The following is an 18598-nucleotide window of genomic DNA, read 5'->3' as shown; positions in this document are numbered from 1 at the left end:
TCCTTGTAGATACGTTTATAATTTAGATGTGTACGCTGCGAGCTCGCGCTGAGCTATTTATAATAAGTAATTTTTGTGACCCTTTCCAGCTTGACGTCTGAAGATCTAACCCTTCAAGCTCATAGCCCGGACCTTCGGTTTTGTTCTAAGTATGTACACCGCAGTCCACAGCCTGCGACGTCACTGTACGATACTCTTCATGGATGTCCACTTTATTTCCCTGTTCTGATGGATACACCGACAAGAATGAGAATCTAGCTATAGCATCCTTCTCTCTTCTAATGTCTGGCTCAATCGCCAAGGCGGTCTTTCGTTTCGTCGTTTCGTACAGAACCCTGCTAGAACCCTGCCTGAGCTGCCGCTCTTTCCGCCAGACTTCCCCTCGGCTCCCATGCCTTCATATGTCCATGAATAAAGTCGGTTTCCTGTGACCCTTCCGCCTCGCCCCAACCACCTCCGCCCGGTGTCTCGATCAGCAATCTGTCACCCTTTCCCATCCACACTGAAGCCTTGCCGCCGATATTGATATTTCTCTCCGTGGGACCACCATCAACCAGGTCTCCATCTGCCTTGGATGCTTTTTTTATCCACGTATTACGCCCGAGCCCCCCTGGCCCACCGCCTTCCATGCCATAAGGCTGTCTCGTACGCCGCTGCATATTCACGCCCCGTTAGAGAAGCACTGGATCTCGAATGTCCCAGGCTCACCTCTGATAGTATAGACACCTGCATTGGTTCCAAGAATTCGATGTCTCTGATAACACCTTCCCCACCACGGTACTTTCCCTGTCCAGCTGATCCTGTCCGCAACCCAAACTGATGCAGCATCACAGGATAACGACGTTCAAGAATTTCGACATCTCCGATTCGGGTATTCGTTATGTGAGTGTGTACGCCTGAGGTTCCGTGCCAACCGGGACCAGCGCCCGATCCACCTGCAATAGTCTTGATGACAATGAACATGTGCAAAAGTTACAATGAACATTTGGCACCTACTTCGTAGTAACCCCATCCACTGACACTCTTCCCATCCTTGTCCTTCCCACCGGTGCCAAACGTTAGATTGCTGGATCCATTGATTAGTGATAATACTACGTATGCGATTAGAGCGTGCGCACTTTGTACACCCTTGACTAGCGGCGCATGCATGGAATGCTTTTAGAACGACATCCACGATGCGCTGGGATGTTAGAACATTCCCTCCGCAAACAGCAGCAGTTCGTGATGGCGATAGAAGCGACTTCTCAGGAATTTTGACTAGATCAGAATGTTAATAGAATGTCATTATGAAGCAAGATCGCTGATGACTTGCTTTCAAGCGGAACAAGGCAGCCAGCGTTTAAGGGAATTTCCAAGTCGAGCATGGAACGCATGCAGTAGATGACTGCCGAGTGCACGACGGAGATGGGCGAGTTCAGATTCCCTCTCACCTCGCATCCTGTCCCCGCGAAATCCAGTACGGCAGACCCCTTCTCAACATTGATATCAACCTTCAGCTGAATCTGTAGAAATTGTGTTGGCGGAGATCATTCTCTAATATTGCCGTGGAGGCACTTACGGGAGAGCCGTCATCAAGGTAGTCGATGGCTTCTAACACATTTGTTCCAGCGCGTCTTGCCACATCTTTCAGAAGGTTGCGAACGGATTGCTCAGCGTTCGCCCTGATGTGGTACATGTATTCTTGAACCGTTTCGAGGCCGTAATCATCCACGACTACGTCACGATAGGTTAGTGTCTGCCGATGGCATGTGGTGGAAAACGTACTAGCATGTATCAGTTGGATTCCCTTGTGGTTTGCAGCAATTTGCTGCGAAGATACTCAGTGAGCCGCACGGTTCATAAGAACACTTGATCCTACCGCCTTCAAATCGCTCTCAACGTCCCGAATGTTCCTGCAGCCTGAGCTACCTGGGTATTGGCTGGGCTTGTCCACCATGTACTCTATCAAGCCTTCGCGGTCGAAGACGCCCCCATTGACAATCTTGAAGCTGACTATTTCAGCACCCTCTTCGAATATACTGACAGACGTTGGGGGCATAGAACCTGGTAAAATACCACCGATGTCTGCATGGTGCCCACGAGAGGCGGTAAAGAAGATGATATCCTTCGTTGCGGAATCGAAAACCGGGGTAATGATCGTGATATCCGGGAGGTGGCTGCGGTTACGATTCAGAACGAGCAACTCAGAATAACGAGTTGGAGATAACACACGAGCCACCTGCGTGCGGCGAATTGGTCATGAGAACGTCTCCTTCTTTGAGCTCCTTTCCATAGAGATTCATCTGATATTTCACAGCACTAGGATATTCGTTAGTAATTCCACGATGCCGCGGATTGAGTGATGTACATACAAACTCATAGAACCGAGGTGAATCGGAATAAATGGTGCATTGGCTACCAAGTCCCCATCGGGAGCAAACAGCGCGCAGGAGAAATCAAGCCTCTCCTTGATATTCGTGCTGATGGATGTCTGCTGCAAGGAACGGCCCATGGCTTCGGCTACGCTCATGAATCGGTTGGCAAAAAGGGTCAACAGAATTGGATCCGGTCCCTTCGAAGCAGGTTTCGACGCATTATCTTCGTTCGACATGGTCGAAAATGGTGGTTCGTGAAATCAACTCTACGGACGGCGATATCGTTATAAATCCTAAGCAATTCCGTTCGTGTTCCGACGGCTCGACTTCGGATTCCCTATCAAAATTCAAAACGGATGGAACATAAGGTCAGAAATATCGCTCATAAGTGGTAAAGGGGGGTAGAAGCTGCCGGGTGGTTGTACTCACGTAGTAGTGAAGCGGAAACACTACGGTCGTACTGTAAACATTCATCTAGACGCCCAGAGATAAGATTATAATATATAGGCGCTGCTGCTCACCCACCAGTGACCCTGAACTTGACTGTCGTTCGCAATTGCAAGTGCGAACAGTTGGCTACCGTCGTGTTGGGAGCGACCCCCAACCTGAGCTGCCAGGTATGACTGGTTTGTCTTGAAGAAATACCACTAGCTTACTAACAACCAGCCCCCTCTCAATGGCTGATTCCGCCTCGACTCTGACAGACGTATTGGCCTTGCAAGATGAGCTAGTTGAAGAGGCAGCTCTAGCACTACCGCACCAATTCTCAGAGTGCTCGTACCCTCTTGGCCAAATCAGGTGAGGTGGGCCCTTGCATGATACCGTGCATCTGTTCAGGCAACCCTGTAGACAGGCCATATATCTTTGCCTGACTTGTTCAGAACCGCGGGGAATCTGCTCTTCGTGTAGTATTGCCTGTCACACCGAACACGAACAGGTAGAGCTATTTCCAAAGCGGAATTTTCGATGCGACTGCCCGACAAGTGCGCTGGCTCACCCCTGCACCCTGCATAAGCAGTTGGAAGATGTGAATTCTTCCAACATTTATGGTCAAAACTTCAAGGGCCTCTTTTGCCGTTGCGGCAGGTCGTATGACCCGAATACTGAACGCGAAACTATGATTCAGTGTCTAGCATGCGAAGTTCGCACTACATTTCAGTCTCCTCGTCCGCTGTCTGCTCACACCCTTGCTAAATAGGACTGGTTCCACGAATCGTGCTGTAATCTGAGAGAACGGCCTTCGTCTCGAGAACCGACCCCAGTTGGCGGTCCGGAACAGGCGGCTGGAGCGGCGGATGAACTTGACGACAGTCGATCTAATGCCTCCTCTTCATGTCTCCCCTCTCCCCTCATTAATGGCTCGGAATACGAATCATTTGTTTGTGCAGGATGCGTGGCCACCATCCCTATACTCCAACGTTATGCCGGAACCCACGGTGTTATCATGGTCATCCGTGAAGCAGATAATCAGGAATGGAAACGAATAGAAAACAGTCCTGCCGAAGGCACCATCATAGTAGACGACGGAAGAAAACCTGACTTTGCTTCAGCCGGAATGAAGCGAACTCGCACACTATCTAATGTCGATACCCCTGCCGCCAAAAGGCCTCGTGGTTCATCGCCCTCGCTCGTTACGACTTCCGCCGAATGTATCGCCCCACCCCCAAATCCGTTGGCTCAAGCTTTCTTCTACCCACAGGAATCTGATCGTTCAGTTCTGAGCTCGGGTGACATCTTCCTTACGGAGGGATTTCGTGACAGATGGTGTCGGTGCGCAAAGGTAGACATTCCCGTCCTGACCAATACTGAACCACCTTCTCATGACTTCCCAAGTGTTTGTCGTCGCTAGAGCCATTCCCCTTCTTGCTACGCGAGGAAGAGACCTACGAGCCCCCAGAAGATCCCGATTCAGGTAAATCCATTAGTTTCATGTATCCTCCATCCCTCATCGGTGATGCTAGGTTTGTCGCTGGAGGAGCTAGGCTTGCGTGCACTGGAACGATTGCCGAGAGACCGCGCTATAGAAGGGATACACGCTTATAATGGAATGAAGTAAGTGACCATAACTTTCCATGCGGATACAGCTTAATGGCCTCTGATGTGCACCAGGGACGATCTGAAGCAATTCCTACGACCTTTTGCTCAGGATGGCAAGATCGTGAATGAATCTGACATACGAGCTTTCTTTGATAAACTCAGAGATTCCGGCAAAGGAGCGGCTCCATAGGCGACAACCGGCCACCGCGATTTGTACTATGTTCCTGATGGTTAGAGGATTTTTGCGGCGGATGTTCTCGCTATTATGAATGCTTAACAAGTGCTTGAATATACATCCCGACTCGAATGTTCCCTCGCTCCGATTGCAGCGCGTCAGTGGGATCCTGATGTTTTGGGCAGCCTGACTAATGTTCCTGTTATTGGCTCATCCCATTTCATCATGGTCACAATCGCAATGGCTATGCTATGAGATTCTAGGCAAAGCAATGGGCATTCTGTGAGTGTCCTGCTCAATATATCTAGGTGGTAGCGGATAACTAAGCCTTCTCAGAGCTCTATCACGTTACGATGTCCGTACCTCATGCCTCTGACGGCGTCCCATATGTAGATGGATGGTGAAACTCTCACATCAGTATTAGTATGTGAGCTAACACCTCAGTACGAACCACCCAGCCAGTAGGAGCTCTTTGCGGGGTACCCAGACTTACACGGCGATCGACAGGGTCACATGTGGCATACCTCGGGGGACTATGGCTCAAGTAGCGAAGTTTGGAGCTGAAGAGGGAACAATCGTCGCCAATATGTGCTATCCCCATGGACAAATAGTGGGCTTCAGTCCATGGCATGTGCTCGACATGTTGAATTCGTTCGACAGAGAGTTCCGCCAAATTCTGACGAATAGATGTCATATTGTACCCACAGGCGCGGACTCCGACCTCCGGCGTTGGGGCCCGACGGGGGCTTTTGGTATACCAACGATCATACATACGCCTACTAAGAATTGAATGAATGGTGTAACATGCAATTTGACCATGTATAATTCCTTATCATAAAATTGGCTCGTGCACTTTGGCACTTTTCGTCCCACATCGAGACCTGGGTCGTTCCTCGGAGCATCCATACTCGAAGCTCAATCTCCACGATGGGAAAGATATCGGTTGATATAACAGCATCTAGTTCAATCATAGAACCCAGATTTCATCAAACAATTGACTAAACAAACAGAATGTGTCTCAACTCCACTTGATTCGGACGCCTCTACAAGGTATATAAATACTAAAAATACACTGACGTGTTCTGCATAATAAGATGAACCACTAATTTAAACCTTCGACATGTCAACACTTCGAAAATGGTGCTTGGTGTTGGTTTGGCGTGGTCATTTAAACGGATAAGGGGAAGCGCCGCTGATGAGTGAAGACAGTGATTGGAATTCATCCAGCAGAATGGAATCATCGGAGGATAGCAGACGTCTAAATGTTCGGGACAAAGCGAAGAAGCACAGAAAATGGTGAACATCAAGGCCTAAACATGGTTTTGGTTTTAAGACTTACAAGGCGAAAGTTTATAGCATCGCTTGCACGAGGCCGACCTCTGGTGAGGCGTTTCCAGTATGAACAGGAAGCTGCGCAAGATACATTTTCCAGGAGTCGTCGGAAACTATCGGCGCGGAGACGTATTCCTCAATGTTCAGGGCGGAAAGATAGGTAGAGAGGTTGGGCAACATCGACGATATTGCCGCATCTTCGCGTCGCCGTTGCGACAACCGGGATAAACCACCTTCCTCAGAGTACCACGCGGGGTCCTGACGGATCACAGAGCTCTCGTAGACATCTAAGACGGGACGTGGGAGACCAGCCTTCTGGGCTGCTGAATACGCCAAAGCGTGGCCGATAGCTTCTATGACAGGCTGAGATTGGGGGAGGATAAGTGAATTGAACGCTTCGCTCCGATGATCACATTGGAGTTGAGAGTAGAGCTGGATATTCTCTTCAAGAAGGGAAGTAGCGTGGGCAGCTAGCAGCGATTCGGATGGGTCAGGCACGGGAACTTGATAGCGGCCTTGAACCAGTTCAGAGAATAGCCGTATACACAGGGTTAGGACGTCCCCTTCCGCTATTATGACGCCCTTGCCATCGTTCTACACATCGAGAGTAGTGGATTTAGTGCAATGAAACACGAGTGGGGTTAAGCGATCGTACCTCTATTCTTGCCATGTAATTATGCTCAAACGTCCCTTGCGCACCGCACCGTTCCGCAACCTCAGTCACGCAACGTTGGAAGTGACGGCAGATGGTGGCCTTGGCGATGACAGATAGCGCATGCCTGATACGTTGGTTGGACGCCATGGCTTCTTGGATGACCAGTGGGAACCAACTAGAAAGAACCATTCCGACAGCCGTGGCCTCAAGCACTGGCCGCTGCTGCGTTCGGAAGGATAGAATAGGGACAGGTTCATTGTGCTTCCCAACTAAGCAACGGTGCATGGAATAACGACCGCCAATAAAAGCGACGGCCTTGATGGCTGATACCCACGGCGCCGGCACTGCAAGGGTGCCAAGTTGAATCCTCCAGATTTCGTCCCACCAAGCCTCTAGGGGCTGGGCCGGGATAGACAGGTCGTTGATATCCGATGAGATGAGCGCCGTATCAGGCAGGTGGACATTATTGAAGGATGTGATGGAAAAGTCGAGAGGGCCGGTCCCACTGCGAGGCGGCAGCCGGGTCGACAAAATACCACGATACATTTCGCGCTTGTTGCAAATTGGTACGAGGAAGAATCGCGACCCATGATCATTACCATTGACGATGAGCCTTGCCATCACAAGGGCCACTTTAGGTATGCTAAATGAGGGCGTTGATGCGGGCATGAACCTGACACGAGCGTCAGTCTCCATCCAACTCCTACAAGGGAAACACTTACTTAGCAGCTTCTTCTCGGGGTGTATGAAGAATATATCCATCCGGAGTCTTCGTCGCGGTGGTTTCGATATTGAATGCATCCAAGCCGTGACCGCGTTCCGTGAGGAGGTAGATACCAACAGTTTCAAATCGCAGCAAACGCTCGACCAGCCGCCTGAGGTCCGGGCGTTTCTTCAAATGCCGAGAGAGCGTGCCGATAGTTAAACCGACGTGGGCTGCTATGATGGTAAACATTGCAATATCAAGACAGCAGATTGGATCCATCATCATGGACCAGAATCTCGGCGAACAATATTGGACATCATCCACGGATAACCCTATTTGCAATGGTTAGATCCTTCTACAGAGCTTATATACTATAGTTGCTACTGACGATATGTTTGCATGAGCAGTCTGGCGCGTTGGTATGAGAGGGAGACGCGTTCATCCTTGTCAAGGTGCTCCACCTTGATTTGGAAGAGTGGGTGTTGTTGAAGGTGGTTGTCCATGTCAGCGAAAGAGGAGGGAGAATAATGTGATGGAGGGGGGTGGTGCGTTTGGACACTTTTTAAGTCATCCTTGACCAGGCAGATCGAAAGGCACACATGGATGGAGAGGGATTCGTCTGTCTGTCTTCGTAATCTGGAGAAGCTCCAATGGAAAAGATGTGATTCCATCGCAGGATGAACGAACCATGTCGAGCTATACACAAAGCAGTAGCACAAGGGAAATGGATGCAGATAATGTTTAGGCCGCCATGAGGGACGATGAATTCTGCCGAGGGAGAAATTAGTTGATAAAGGACATCGGCAATGGTAGGATCCAAGCCTAATGTGGGTCAAACGGGGTGAGATCCAGTCTCACTGGTGTGGGCGGGGGTGCGACCTGGTAAAGAATCATGTCGTAAATGGCCTATGTCAGTGCAAATATCACTTGCGTGCTGAGATAAGTAAGATTTTTCGCTTGGTCTGACGTGGAGTGAGAAGGGGCAAGAACGGATCTGGCTTCCTGAGTTCAGTTCGCGATCAGACTTTGAGCACAGCGCGACTTGAACCAGAATGAGTTCTCTTTCAGGGGAGGCCGAGTGATTCGGAATAAATACACACCAAGTATTGCATTTCCCAGCTTGACATCTATAATCACAGTTAAGCCGACATCTTGGAGAAAGAAGCTTCGTCAACCTCTGCGCGACTGTGAGCGATGCGGCGTACACGTGTCCGCTACTACCGCCACATACGAACGCCAGATCCATCGTCATAATCATCATAACGAGACATATGACTCTCTTCAACGTCCATCTGATTTTCGCGTGCATTTCTCCCTTGAATTGCGAATTGGAAGAACATTGGAATGTTCTCTCCCACAGATGTGCAACTGGGCCTATCATAGATGGGTCGCGCTAGTGTTTGTGTGGCGAACTACAAACTCGGGGGAGCAAGCGCATTTTGTTCCGGTAATCGCAATGTTCTTTGATCCCTGTTGGGCCATTCCGATAATGTTTGAACCCATGGCCACGCATCGATCCCACCGGGTTATCGCTCGCAGATCGCTACCAGTTCATACTTTATCCGCAATAGCTGCTTTCGTCCACGCCGTTCCGAAGGGGAAGGTAAAGAGAAGGGCACGGCTTATGTCGGTTTCTAATCCTTGCCATTGGGCACCGGTTAAGTAACGTTCATGGGATTTCCACGCTCCGTTCTCATCATAATCGTTGCGTAAGGTTTTGACCCAGCTGCCTGCTGTTGGCGTGGTCAAACAGAGCTGCGACCACTGGGCCTAAATTTGGACCTACAAAAAGTCGAAATTCTCATGGGAGGATCCCCTTGGCATACACAGTATGTTTGTGGGTTACCTATATCGTCGTTTTCCATCACCTCCATTACCAACACGAATCATCAAGAAGGAAAAGAAGGAGCCTACCATTCGGCCTGAGCCCGATGCTCTCACAAATGATGGGCGCCTAACAACTCATGACTATGGGCGCTTGATGATACTCCCTCTGTATCTCCATGCATCCAGCTTCCCTCCCACAAACGACAGGCTTCAATACTGATGATTCTGCGAGACTTGCCGCCGTGCGTTCTCCATTACTGCGCTGCTCGCACAGCATAGACTCAACGGCTCCAATTTCATTGCTGGCATTTATAGTCAAATTGTAGGCTTGCAATGGAGACTCGCAGGTGAGGAGCAGCGAGAAGCACGCCGGGCGATGGAGCCATCCAACTTACGCCTATACCATATTTTAAGCATGGGAAATTTCTATGGATCAGCCTATAGCTGTTAGATGGGCCTACTGTGCATGCGTTCCTTGAACTCAATCCTCTCCCTCGTACTCTGCTTGTACGGTGCGGCCGCTACTCATGTCACCCCCGCCGCACCTTGAAAAAGATAATGGTCTATCAAGCACGGGAAGTAAAGCTCCTTTGAGGGCTGGCAAGAAGTCAGTGGAAGTCGACGTCGGCAGTTCGCCGTCCACGGCATCGATCCCGACTCGTACTCAGACGCAGAGCAGTAGTCAACCTACGTTCCCAGAGGGGGGACTCCAGGCATGGCTTACGGTCATAGGAGGGTGAGTCGTCTTCCTAAAATACGACCAGCTAAGCTTATATGTCAGTAACCTCTAAAGGTCGATGGTCCTCTTCTGCACGTTTGGTGTGGTTCAATCGTTTGGCGTCTATCAAGATTACTATACGGTTAGCCTCAAAGCCGTTATGCGTACGACACTGAGCTCACAATCGATCAGCGCGTCTTCCTGGATGAACACACACCAAGCGAAATATCCTGGATCGGGTCTGTTCAGGTGTTCTTCTTGTTCGCCTTGGGACTACCAGCTGGGAAGCTGTTTGATGAAGGCTACTTCCACCACACCGTCATCTCGGGTTCAGTGATATATCTCGTGTCGTGGGTGTCCAGTTCCCTGCCCTTTCGCTGGTAACTCAAGCCTTTGCAGGCTGTTCTTGTTGTCTCTGGCGAAGCCTCATAACTATTACCAAAATTTCCTAGCTCAAGGAGTTGGCATGGGAATTGGGATGGGATTGATGTTCTTGCCTTCCCTTACGATCACGTCCCACTACTTTCGCCGACGAAGGTCGTTAGCGATGGGTGTCGTAATTGCGGGTACGGCTTCGTCTTCGTCTTCTGAGCTCACGGACTGAATGTCAACCCGTTTCACGTTACTCAGGCTCTTCTCTCGGCGGTTGTCTATACCCTATACTTCTTAATAACCTCTTCGACAAAAACGATTGGGGTTGGGGCGTAAGGTGTGTTATTTTCTGTATCTCGCACCTGGAGATGACCTAAATGTCGCCCAAACACAGGGCCGTTGGGTTCATCGACCTTGGCCTCTTATTGATGGCCAACCTGTTTATGAGAACAAGACTTCCCAGTCGCAAGTATAAACCGGATAGGAAGACGGTAGAATTCAAGACGATCATCTATGACCTTCCATACATGGTCTTCGTAGCTGGGTAGGTCTATTAGTTGGCTCCAAGAGCTTGTTGAGCTAGTAGAACTTATCCTTTACCCGCCAGGTCATTTTTGGTCTTCTGGGGCCTCTTCTTCCCGTGTACGTGATGACTCGATCTCGACGTCGTATGGGCCAGCAATCTGATTTGGTGCAGTTTTCTACCTTCAATACTACGGCGCTCAGCGCCATGTCTCTCCTACCGTTGTCAAATACTCAGTAAGTAGATCCCCCTGTTAGCCGGTTAGCATCACACTCACAGCCCGGAAGATAACGATCATGAACGCGGCATCGGTGTTTGGACGGACGATTCCCAACTTCTTGGCTGACAAGTATGGGCCGTTCAATGGTATGTTGGGCTTCAGGTATGGAATACGATATCCCCTGCTAATACAGTACTTCATCAGTCATGATACCTTCCACCATCATATCTGGTGGGCTGATTTATGCTATGTTTGGCGCGTCGACCACAGGTGGAATCATAGCTTTCGCCATCTTCTATGGGTTCTTTTCCGGCGGATGTGAGATTATTCCCCCCGGTTCGGACCGAGTTTAACCATACTTCCCATCCAGTTGTGTCTATTTGCACCCCAGCTGCCAGTCTCTTCGCTAAGGATATATCCGAGCTGGGGTAACGCTTATTAGTCGACCTACCATGACACCTGCCTCTAACATGTTCGCTTCTTTCTAGAATTCGTATAGGGGTACTCTCGTCGAGCTTGGGATTGGCCTTGTTGACTGGGAATCCCATAGCGGGCGCCGTCTTGTCGCCTCCGACGTATGCATGGTGGAGATCATTCGTGTTCTCTTCGGTACGTTTCTGATTTCAGGAATCCCACGTCTGTTTCTGATACTTGCGCCCAGGTGGTCGTGTTCGCAGGAGCGGCCTGCCAGATTCTAGCAAGAAGTTCGCTTGTCAAAAGAAAAGGTTCTAACATCACATAACTCATTGACATCCATGCTCGGACTTGTACTCACGAAGCTGTGGTGGGTCTGCTGATCCATTTCTTGACTACTTTATTTCTGCCATATAATAATTGCTTTGAAATGTCGCATCCAGTAGACACTAATGACATAGTTGGAAGTCGTCGTGCAGGGCCGTCGGTACCTTCGGACGCCACGAAGGCTTACCCCACATTCAGCGCGGTTCCTTATAAGTAAAGGTCTGCATGGCATTGAGGACCGCGTGCCTTGCGGTCCAGCCGTCAAGTACATCATTCCTTTCCTCGGAGAATCTCACGCCGGACGACTACGGGCAGCTATTATTATGATTATCTTGGGCAAGCCACGCTGGCAGGCCAATGCCGTACTCTCGCCTCATCAAAGAAGGTCACAGCGGCCGCTTTCCTGTGCGCTCCTCTTGCGTGTCGCTTGGGTCAAGTTGTATTACAATCGCTCTTTCTCCATGCGGTGAGAACAGAGGAAATCAGCGAGGTTCTCATGGCTACCGCAACACTGCGTCCGCCACGTTGGTCTGCAAGAGGCCTCTTAAACGATGTGTCGGAGAGACTCGTTGGACTTGCTTCGGTCTTTCCTTTGAGTAGAGGAGTAGGGGCGGGTTTGTGGCGCTCGGTAGGCAAAGCCTACCGGCGGGTTTTCGACAAGAGCCACGCCAAGTTCCAATACAGCCAGCGTGGCTAAGCCGTCCTACGATCAAAAGAATTCATCTCAATCATGCTGATGTGATGGCCGTGCATCATGGGATCCTTTGTCATTCCACGTACATATATATACGTTAGGCATCTACCTCGGTGTTCTGTTTGCCTTCACGTTCGCTGCGCTCGCTAGCCAAAAGTATAATCTGCCCTGAGGGCCCTGCGTGGAATATCACAACTGGCGAGACATGCCTGGAGAACTCCTGAAGCCTCGATCGGGTACCCTGCCCCTAAAATTCATTATAATCGGGGGAAGTATTGCGGGCTTAGCGGCTGGATATGCCCTCCGAATGGGTGGCCACTATGTGGAAATTCTTGAACAAAGTGATGGAACAGAAAGGGTGAGTACCTCCTGTTCAGTGCTGCTTGCGTCCAGGGTTCTGAAGTGGGATGCGTAGTGCTTTGGGGGTATTCGGGCACCTCCGAACATGACCCGAATACTAAATGACTGGGGTCTACGTCCGCTCCTGGATAAAGTCGGGGTGAAGTGCACCGAGTACGATTTCTTCGATGGTGAGGTCGCCTTTAGCTTGTGGAGCGATATCTAACTGCGGAAACCAGGGGAGACAGGAGAGCCTTTGGGATTAGTGAGGATGCATGAGCAAATGATGGCGGATCTCATGGCGGATTTCCTCTTCATGCAAGTAGGTGCTAGCTGCAATAAGCCCTCCCGGTCCCTAGAACTATTTGCTAAGCTTGAGGGTCTTCTAGCATGGCGATCTACGGCGCATCTTGTTCGATGCCGCGCTTCGAGCGGGAGTGGAGTTCAAATACAGCATGAAGGTCACAAAGGTTGACCCAGATGCTGTCGCTGTTCACTTGGAAGATGGGCAAGTTCGCAGCGCCGATGTCATTGTGGGGGCCGATGGACATGAAAGCATCGTGCGCAAGTCGTTCATGAATCCTGACTATGAAGAGGGGATACAGGACAAGCACTTGGCTCTCATGTAAGTTCTAGTCCATATACGCACTGGGCCTGTCTCTGATGTTCTTCGTAGTATGGTGATACCTGGGGAAGTCATGGAGGCTCATGATGACCTGAAACCATTATTAACGACCCAGGTACGTTCGTCGCTTTGCGAATCTGCAAACTGGTCGCGTGTAATGACGGTGTGCACTGCAGTGGACTCTGTGGTTGGGGGACAACTTCTTCGTCCACGGCTCATCAATTGTGAGAGCTTATTAAATATTGACGGAGACCGTCTCAGGCTGAGCTCCCTTGTCTAGCATTCAAAGCAAGGATACAACATCAACGCTTTCGTTCCCCGCAAGGGCCAACTCGCAAACTGCCAAGAAACCTGGCGCACCAGATGTCGAGTTGATGAACTTGACATTGACATGGATCAATTCGAGCCGAGGTCAGCCGTCGTTTCTGAGTGCAATGACGAAACTCCTCTGATTTAAGACAGGTTGCGGAAGATGTTTTTATTAGCGAAGGAAGTTATACCAACGGCGCACACAATACGACAGCCGTTCGACAACTATGTGTCCGATAGCTCTGGGATTGTCTTGGTGGGGGAAGCTGCTCATCCAATGATGGTGCGCATTGGAGTTTGCAAACACGGTGTACTCCATTAACGTGAATCTTGTAGCCAAATAGTTCACATAATGCCTCTATGGCCATAGAAGACGCAGCGACGCTCGGCAGACTCTTCTCTCGGATCCGGCACCATGACCAAATACCGCGAATAATGGCTGCCTACGAAGAGCTCCGTCAGCCCCGCTGCGCTGCGACTATCGAGTATGAATGGCGCAAAAGGGTATTCTTCACCCTTCCGAGAGGCGAAGCCCAGATGGCGAGAAACGCGGGTCTGAGAGAGGCGATGAAGAGGGAATCGGATGACTGGGATGAGATCGATGAAGATTATCTTCAGTGGAAGTACGAGAGGGAGCTGGAATTATTCGCTCATAATGCCTTGGAGATAGTCGACGATTGGTGGACCAAGTGGGGTGCTCTCGTGAATCGCTCCTCCATATTAAATGGAAGCACGCACAGTGGACATCCTCCTCCAGTCGAAATATCGGTGCTACAGAATGGACGAATACATTAGACGCGGACTCTGGCACAACCATGACTTACGACTCAAGTACTCACGATTTATCCCTATATTTGACTTGTTCAGGCATTCTTATGATACCCCATCAACATTACACGATCACCTAACTAGGCTGTGCTGGTTCCCGAGTAATAGAAGTACCGCTTTGCTGTTGTTTCATGGGCTTGGAGCATGTAGAAGCATGATCTGGTGATAATCTAAGACTGACTCAAGTTGTTAGAGGTATCGACTGGAAACGTAGTGGAATCTGGGGCCGGTTGCATCGAGGGACCATATGCCATCGCACGGGTATAAGCAGGAGTCCGCAAGTTTAGGATTCCCGTCTTCTGAGTCCAAAGATGACAGAAGGAAGATAGGAAGGAGCAGGCTGAAATAAGGGATTGGTTTGATCTTCCAAAACTGATGCATCGATGGGAAACCCGGGACCCAAGAATAACGAGCGTAGGAGCTACTCGAACCGCATGAATCAGTTCGCGGACAGTATCCGAAAATCGTGGCGATTCGAACGGAATACCTCGTTCGTCATGGTCAGAATTGGAGAAGATCTCAAGCGAATCTTGGGGATTGTCCAACAACATTATAGAAGGACCAGTGGGCTTGTCGGGGACATGGAGCAGTAACGAGTGTTGAGACAAGCGGCCGCCACCGATCCCGTCCGCAAGGCGCTAGCGTTCTTGTTGTCCCAAATGACGCGAACCCTACCTTGACACAAGGTAATACGTCGCGTTCTCGAGTGGCAGTCTCCACTACCAGGCTCGGCGACGATCAGAGCCTGTAGAGAAAATCTGGTGCCTGAACATACAAGATTCAGCTTCTGAGATAGTATCCGTGGCGTATGCAACCTACATCGCAATGAGCATCGATGGCATTGATGGTAAGGATGTCGATTGCGTGCCAAAATTCGTGTGACTCGCATTAAAACTGGATTTCGCGAGTTTCTAGTATTTTTAAAGCCATTGTTTTGAAGCGACGAGGTTGACTAGACAGACATAGCTTCTGCGATGCTAGAGGCTAGAAATACAACACCATGCTTAAGCTTGGTGAGAAGAGGAACAATGAAGTAAGTAGACGTTGATTGGTCCAGTGGCAGCAGCCAAACATTGAGCAACTTGGTCACGTGTCTAAGTTGAATGGCGCGCGACTTCGGTTTCAACCACCATCTGCCACTGTTCCGTGGAATTGTTCCACGACAATGGCTTCATTGACCGCTCTTTTGGACTCGTTGCATACGCATCTTCAAACACAAACGCGAATACTTCCTACCCTGCATGCACAACTTGGCCTTCCACCATCGGCACTCCAAGACGAACTCAATGCACTGAAGGATCATCTCATTCAAAGCGTCGAATCGCAGGTCGAGGGCCGCCGCAAGGAAGTAGACGACTGGATGGTTAAATGTGATGGCGTAGAAAGTGAATGTTTGAAGTACTGTAAATCGCTGGGCGGGAACATCAAGGCCACCGGTACTACACTGGGTGAACTTAGAAAGGAGCAGGTGTTGCCACGGCGGTTTGAATTGGTTTCGGAGCATCAGGAGAAGTTACGACAGGTGAGTTCATATACGAAGTCAACATGCGGGACCTCGACGGAGCCAGTTTCGCGTCAAGATGGTCGAGGCAACGCTGAGGCTGGCTGGTCTAAGTCCCATATCTGCTGGCTAGTTTCGTCGGTTTACAACCGGAGGCTTACTGTTTGTGCAGCTATACCACACCAAGCTAGAGCAGCTAACGACTCTCACCAATCGAATCAACGCCCTCATGCGCACGCTTGGCCCAACTTTCTACACGCCTGATGTCCTGTTAATCAACGACGAACCCCCGGTCGATGTAACACCGGAGCGCTTTCTGAAACTAGAAAAAGAACTGGTCAAGGGGAAGGCTGAGGTGGTAAGCACAGAAATCCTGCTGTAACGAGGTTGACTGTTCATGACGCCTCTATCTAGTCTAAACGCCTTTCGCAACTATGCGAAACCTTTGCCCAAATTGACTGGCTATATACAGAGCTCGGGATGGCTCCGCCGTCTCCTGAAGATCAATCCGTGGCATCCTCAAGTAACAGCGATCCCTTTCTATCTGCTTCCACTTCTACTCCGACGCCCGCTAGCCGCTCCCGAGCCGGTGCTCTGCTTTTTGCAGCACCAGATGACGACGGAGAATACTTAGCCATCTTATCTCGTTTCATCAGTGTTTCAGCTGGCTGCGACTCCACCCCCAGTCCAACAGTTGGGTTAGATGGCGTCGAACCTACATTATCTCTCCTTTCTTGGGCCAACAATCTACTTTCTTCGCTCTCGGAGAACAAACGACGCCGGGAGACTCATATCCAGGCCATGTATGACCAGCTAGAAGTATTGTGGCGGAGACTGGGTGTGGCTGAAGAGGATATGGACGCGTTTGTTGAGGTTAATCGAGGGAGCACGGACGAATGTGTCCGTGCGTACGAAGAAGAATTAGAGAGAATGCTAGATGTCAAGAGAGAGCGTATGGGGGAGTTCGTGGCCAACGCCAGAGAAGAAATCTGGAAACTTTGGGAGGACATTATGGTGGGGGAGGACGAACGCAGAGACTTCGCACCCTTCGCCGACGGTGAGTAATAATTGCGCTAGTCTCGAGTATCGTTACCTAACTTATTATAGATGAATTCTCGGAGGAACTGCTTTCTATTCATGAATCCGAAATACAACGACTGAAAGATGAGCGTAGGCAGAAGGCGCCGCTACTCGCGAGTATCAAGAAGTATTTCGAGATCTGCGAAGAAGAAAAGGAGCTAGCTGCAGCCGCCTCAGATCAGAGCCGTTTGCTTGGACGTGGGACGGGTGGTAGCCGCGACCCAGGCCGGCTGCTGAGAGAGGAGAAGATGAGACGGCGAGTTAAGAAGGAAAAACCTCGCGTACGCATGCATTTATGTCCACCTCATTCGAACAGACGCTGATTCTCTTGTTATTAGCTCGAACAAGATCTCCTAGCCTCTATACCTTCTTGGGAACTGGAGAATGGCCGACCGTTCCTCGTTCATGGAGAAAGTGTCCTGCAAATTCTCATGGAGACTGTCAGCGCTGCCGATCAAGAGAACGCCGCTAAGAAGAACAAGATGACGCACTCGCGCTCTGGTTCTGGTTCAACCAGCAACCACGGCGCGTCAATAACTCGGGCAAAGACACCTAGTGGTACCTCCGGTCACCGCGGCGTCGTTACACCTGCCGTTCGATCTGCATCCAGCATGAGTAACGGGCAACCAGAGAGCTCGAATAAACGGCCGAGGTTGAACGAGAATGGACGTACACCAGCAATGGGAGCCAGTGGGGGTAGAATGCCAATGCCTTTGCAAGATCACCGTGCACAATCGCGAACGGTGAGCAAGAGTGGGAGGTCGGTATCGCCTACGAAGATCCCTGGGAAGTCGTCTCTCCCTAGGCAGGCGCCCCCAGCGCTGGCTATGCCTGTGCCGCGAGTAGGCACCCAACATCATTCGCTCGGGCATGGGCGGGTACCATCTGGACACCCAAGTACGGCGAGCCGAAGTACAAGCGGGTACTCCGCAGGGAGAAGCACTTCTGGCACCTACGCGAACAGCCAAGCACAGCGATACGGCAGCGGGATGCCATCAGAGGCTATGGCGCAGAAGGTGCAGAAGTTACGAAGGGAGAGTTTCAAGCCTCGACCGAGCGCTGATGTACTTGATATCCCTGGCGGTCAAGTACTGAAGAAGTGGGTTCGCGGAACGCTTACTTCCTCTGGATGTGTGAAGGAAGAAGACGAGGGGTATTAGTCCCAGGACGCGATCCTTTGGTTGAGAGCAAATAATCTATATGTACAATATGTTCTATTTCTTCGTTTTCATGTTACTTTTTGATTTGTATCTTTACCCTATCTAGCACCTGGGGTGATGTAAATTGTTGTTCACCCTGGTCGATTCTGTTGTACTTGAAATTCCGTCGACGCTGCTCGCGTTTTGGACATTTTAGGCCGCTGTCAGGGATGGGTTCAGGGGCTGTCCTGATTTGTACAGCCCAAACGGCGATTGCCTGATCCCCTAAGCCCTGTGGCGAGTATAAGATCAGTTGGCCTCTCGACAAGAAACACTCTGAACTACCATGGCCGACCAACTGGTGAGTCGTCTACTCATGTATTCTCCTCGATCTTGTGATGTGCTGAAAAGTTGCGGGTTTTC

At 50.3% G+C, this 18598-nt stretch overlaps 6 protein-coding genes across 6 annotated transcripts; 4 read left to right on the top strand and 2 right to left on the bottom strand.

Annotated features, from left to right (window-relative positions):
- Positions 1-338: 338 nt before the first annotated feature.
- On the bottom strand, positions 339-2590 carry PC9H_002011 (uncharacterized protein; the record flags this gene model as incomplete). Its single annotated transcript, XM_036771654.1, has 10 exons — positions 339-653; positions 709-945; positions 997-1066; positions 1119-1257; positions 1313-1502; positions 1559-1713; positions 1765-1807; positions 1859-2156; positions 2212-2298; positions 2352-2590. 10 exons carry the CDS (start codon positions 2588-2590, stop codon positions 339-341), a joined length of 1773 nt encoding a protein of 590 aa, XP_036626275.1.
- A 440-nt stretch (positions 2591-3030) lies between these two features.
- On the top strand, positions 3031-4581 carry PC9H_002010 (uncharacterized protein; the record flags this gene model as incomplete). Its single annotated transcript, XM_036771653.1, has 6 exons — positions 3031-3152; positions 3204-3495; positions 3553-4134; positions 4188-4266; positions 4316-4406; positions 4464-4581. 6 exons carry the CDS (start codon positions 3031-3033, stop codon positions 4579-4581), a joined length of 1284 nt encoding a protein of 427 aa, XP_036626274.1.
- Positions 4582-5916: 1335 nt separating this feature from the next.
- On the bottom strand, positions 5917-7762 carry PC9H_002009 (uncharacterized protein; the record flags this gene model as incomplete). Its single annotated transcript, XM_036771652.1, has 4 exons — positions 5917-6492; positions 6554-7226; positions 7276-7591; positions 7648-7762. 4 exons carry the CDS (start codon positions 7760-7762, stop codon positions 5917-5919), a joined length of 1680 nt encoding a protein of 559 aa, XP_036626273.1.
- A 1851-nt stretch (positions 7763-9613) lies between these two features.
- On the top strand, positions 9614-11661 carry PC9H_002008 (uncharacterized protein; the record flags this gene model as incomplete). The annotated part of the gene is made up of 13 exons (XM_036771651.1): positions 9614-9822; positions 9880-9946; positions 9997-10154; positions 10204-10370; positions 10435-10513; positions 10571-10720; positions 10784-10818; positions 10874-10935; positions 10987-11065; positions 11124-11237; positions 11290-11347; positions 11408-11528; positions 11581-11661. The coding sequence occupies 13 exons, from the start codon at positions 9614-9616 to the stop codon at positions 11659-11661; spliced, it is 1380 nt and encodes a 459-aa protein (XP_036626272.1).
- An 898-nt stretch (positions 11662-12559) lies between these two features.
- Positions 12560-14422, top strand: PC9H_002007 (uncharacterized protein; the record flags this gene model as incomplete). The annotated part of the gene is made up of 9 exons (XM_036771650.1): positions 12560-12712; positions 12770-12884; positions 12933-13015; positions 13083-13318; positions 13370-13433; positions 13495-13542; positions 13599-13729; positions 13781-13910; positions 13964-14422. 9 exons carry the CDS (start codon positions 12560-12562, stop codon positions 14420-14422), a joined length of 1419 nt encoding a protein of 472 aa, XP_036626271.1.
- Positions 14423-15620: 1198 nt separating this feature from the next.
- Positions 15621-18196, top strand: PC9H_002006 (uncharacterized protein; the record flags this gene model as incomplete). The annotated part of the gene is made up of 5 exons (XM_036771649.1): positions 15621-15977; positions 16129-16314; positions 16371-17013; positions 17064-17317; positions 17375-18196. 5 exons carry the CDS (start codon positions 15621-15623, stop codon positions 18194-18196), a joined length of 2262 nt encoding a protein of 753 aa, XP_036626270.1.
- Between the last annotated feature and the right edge of the window lie 402 nt (positions 18197-18598).

Source organism: Pleurotus ostreatus, assembly GCF_014466165.1.
Source record: "Pleurotus ostreatus strain PC9 chromosome Unknown scaffold_10, whole genome shotgun sequence".
Taxonomy (NCBI): domain Eukaryota; kingdom Fungi; phylum Basidiomycota; class Agaricomycetes; order Agaricales; family Pleurotaceae; genus Pleurotus; species Pleurotus ostreatus.
The sequence above is the reverse complement of the archived record's forward strand: the minus strand, read 5'-3'. Positions and strand labels throughout refer to the sequence as shown.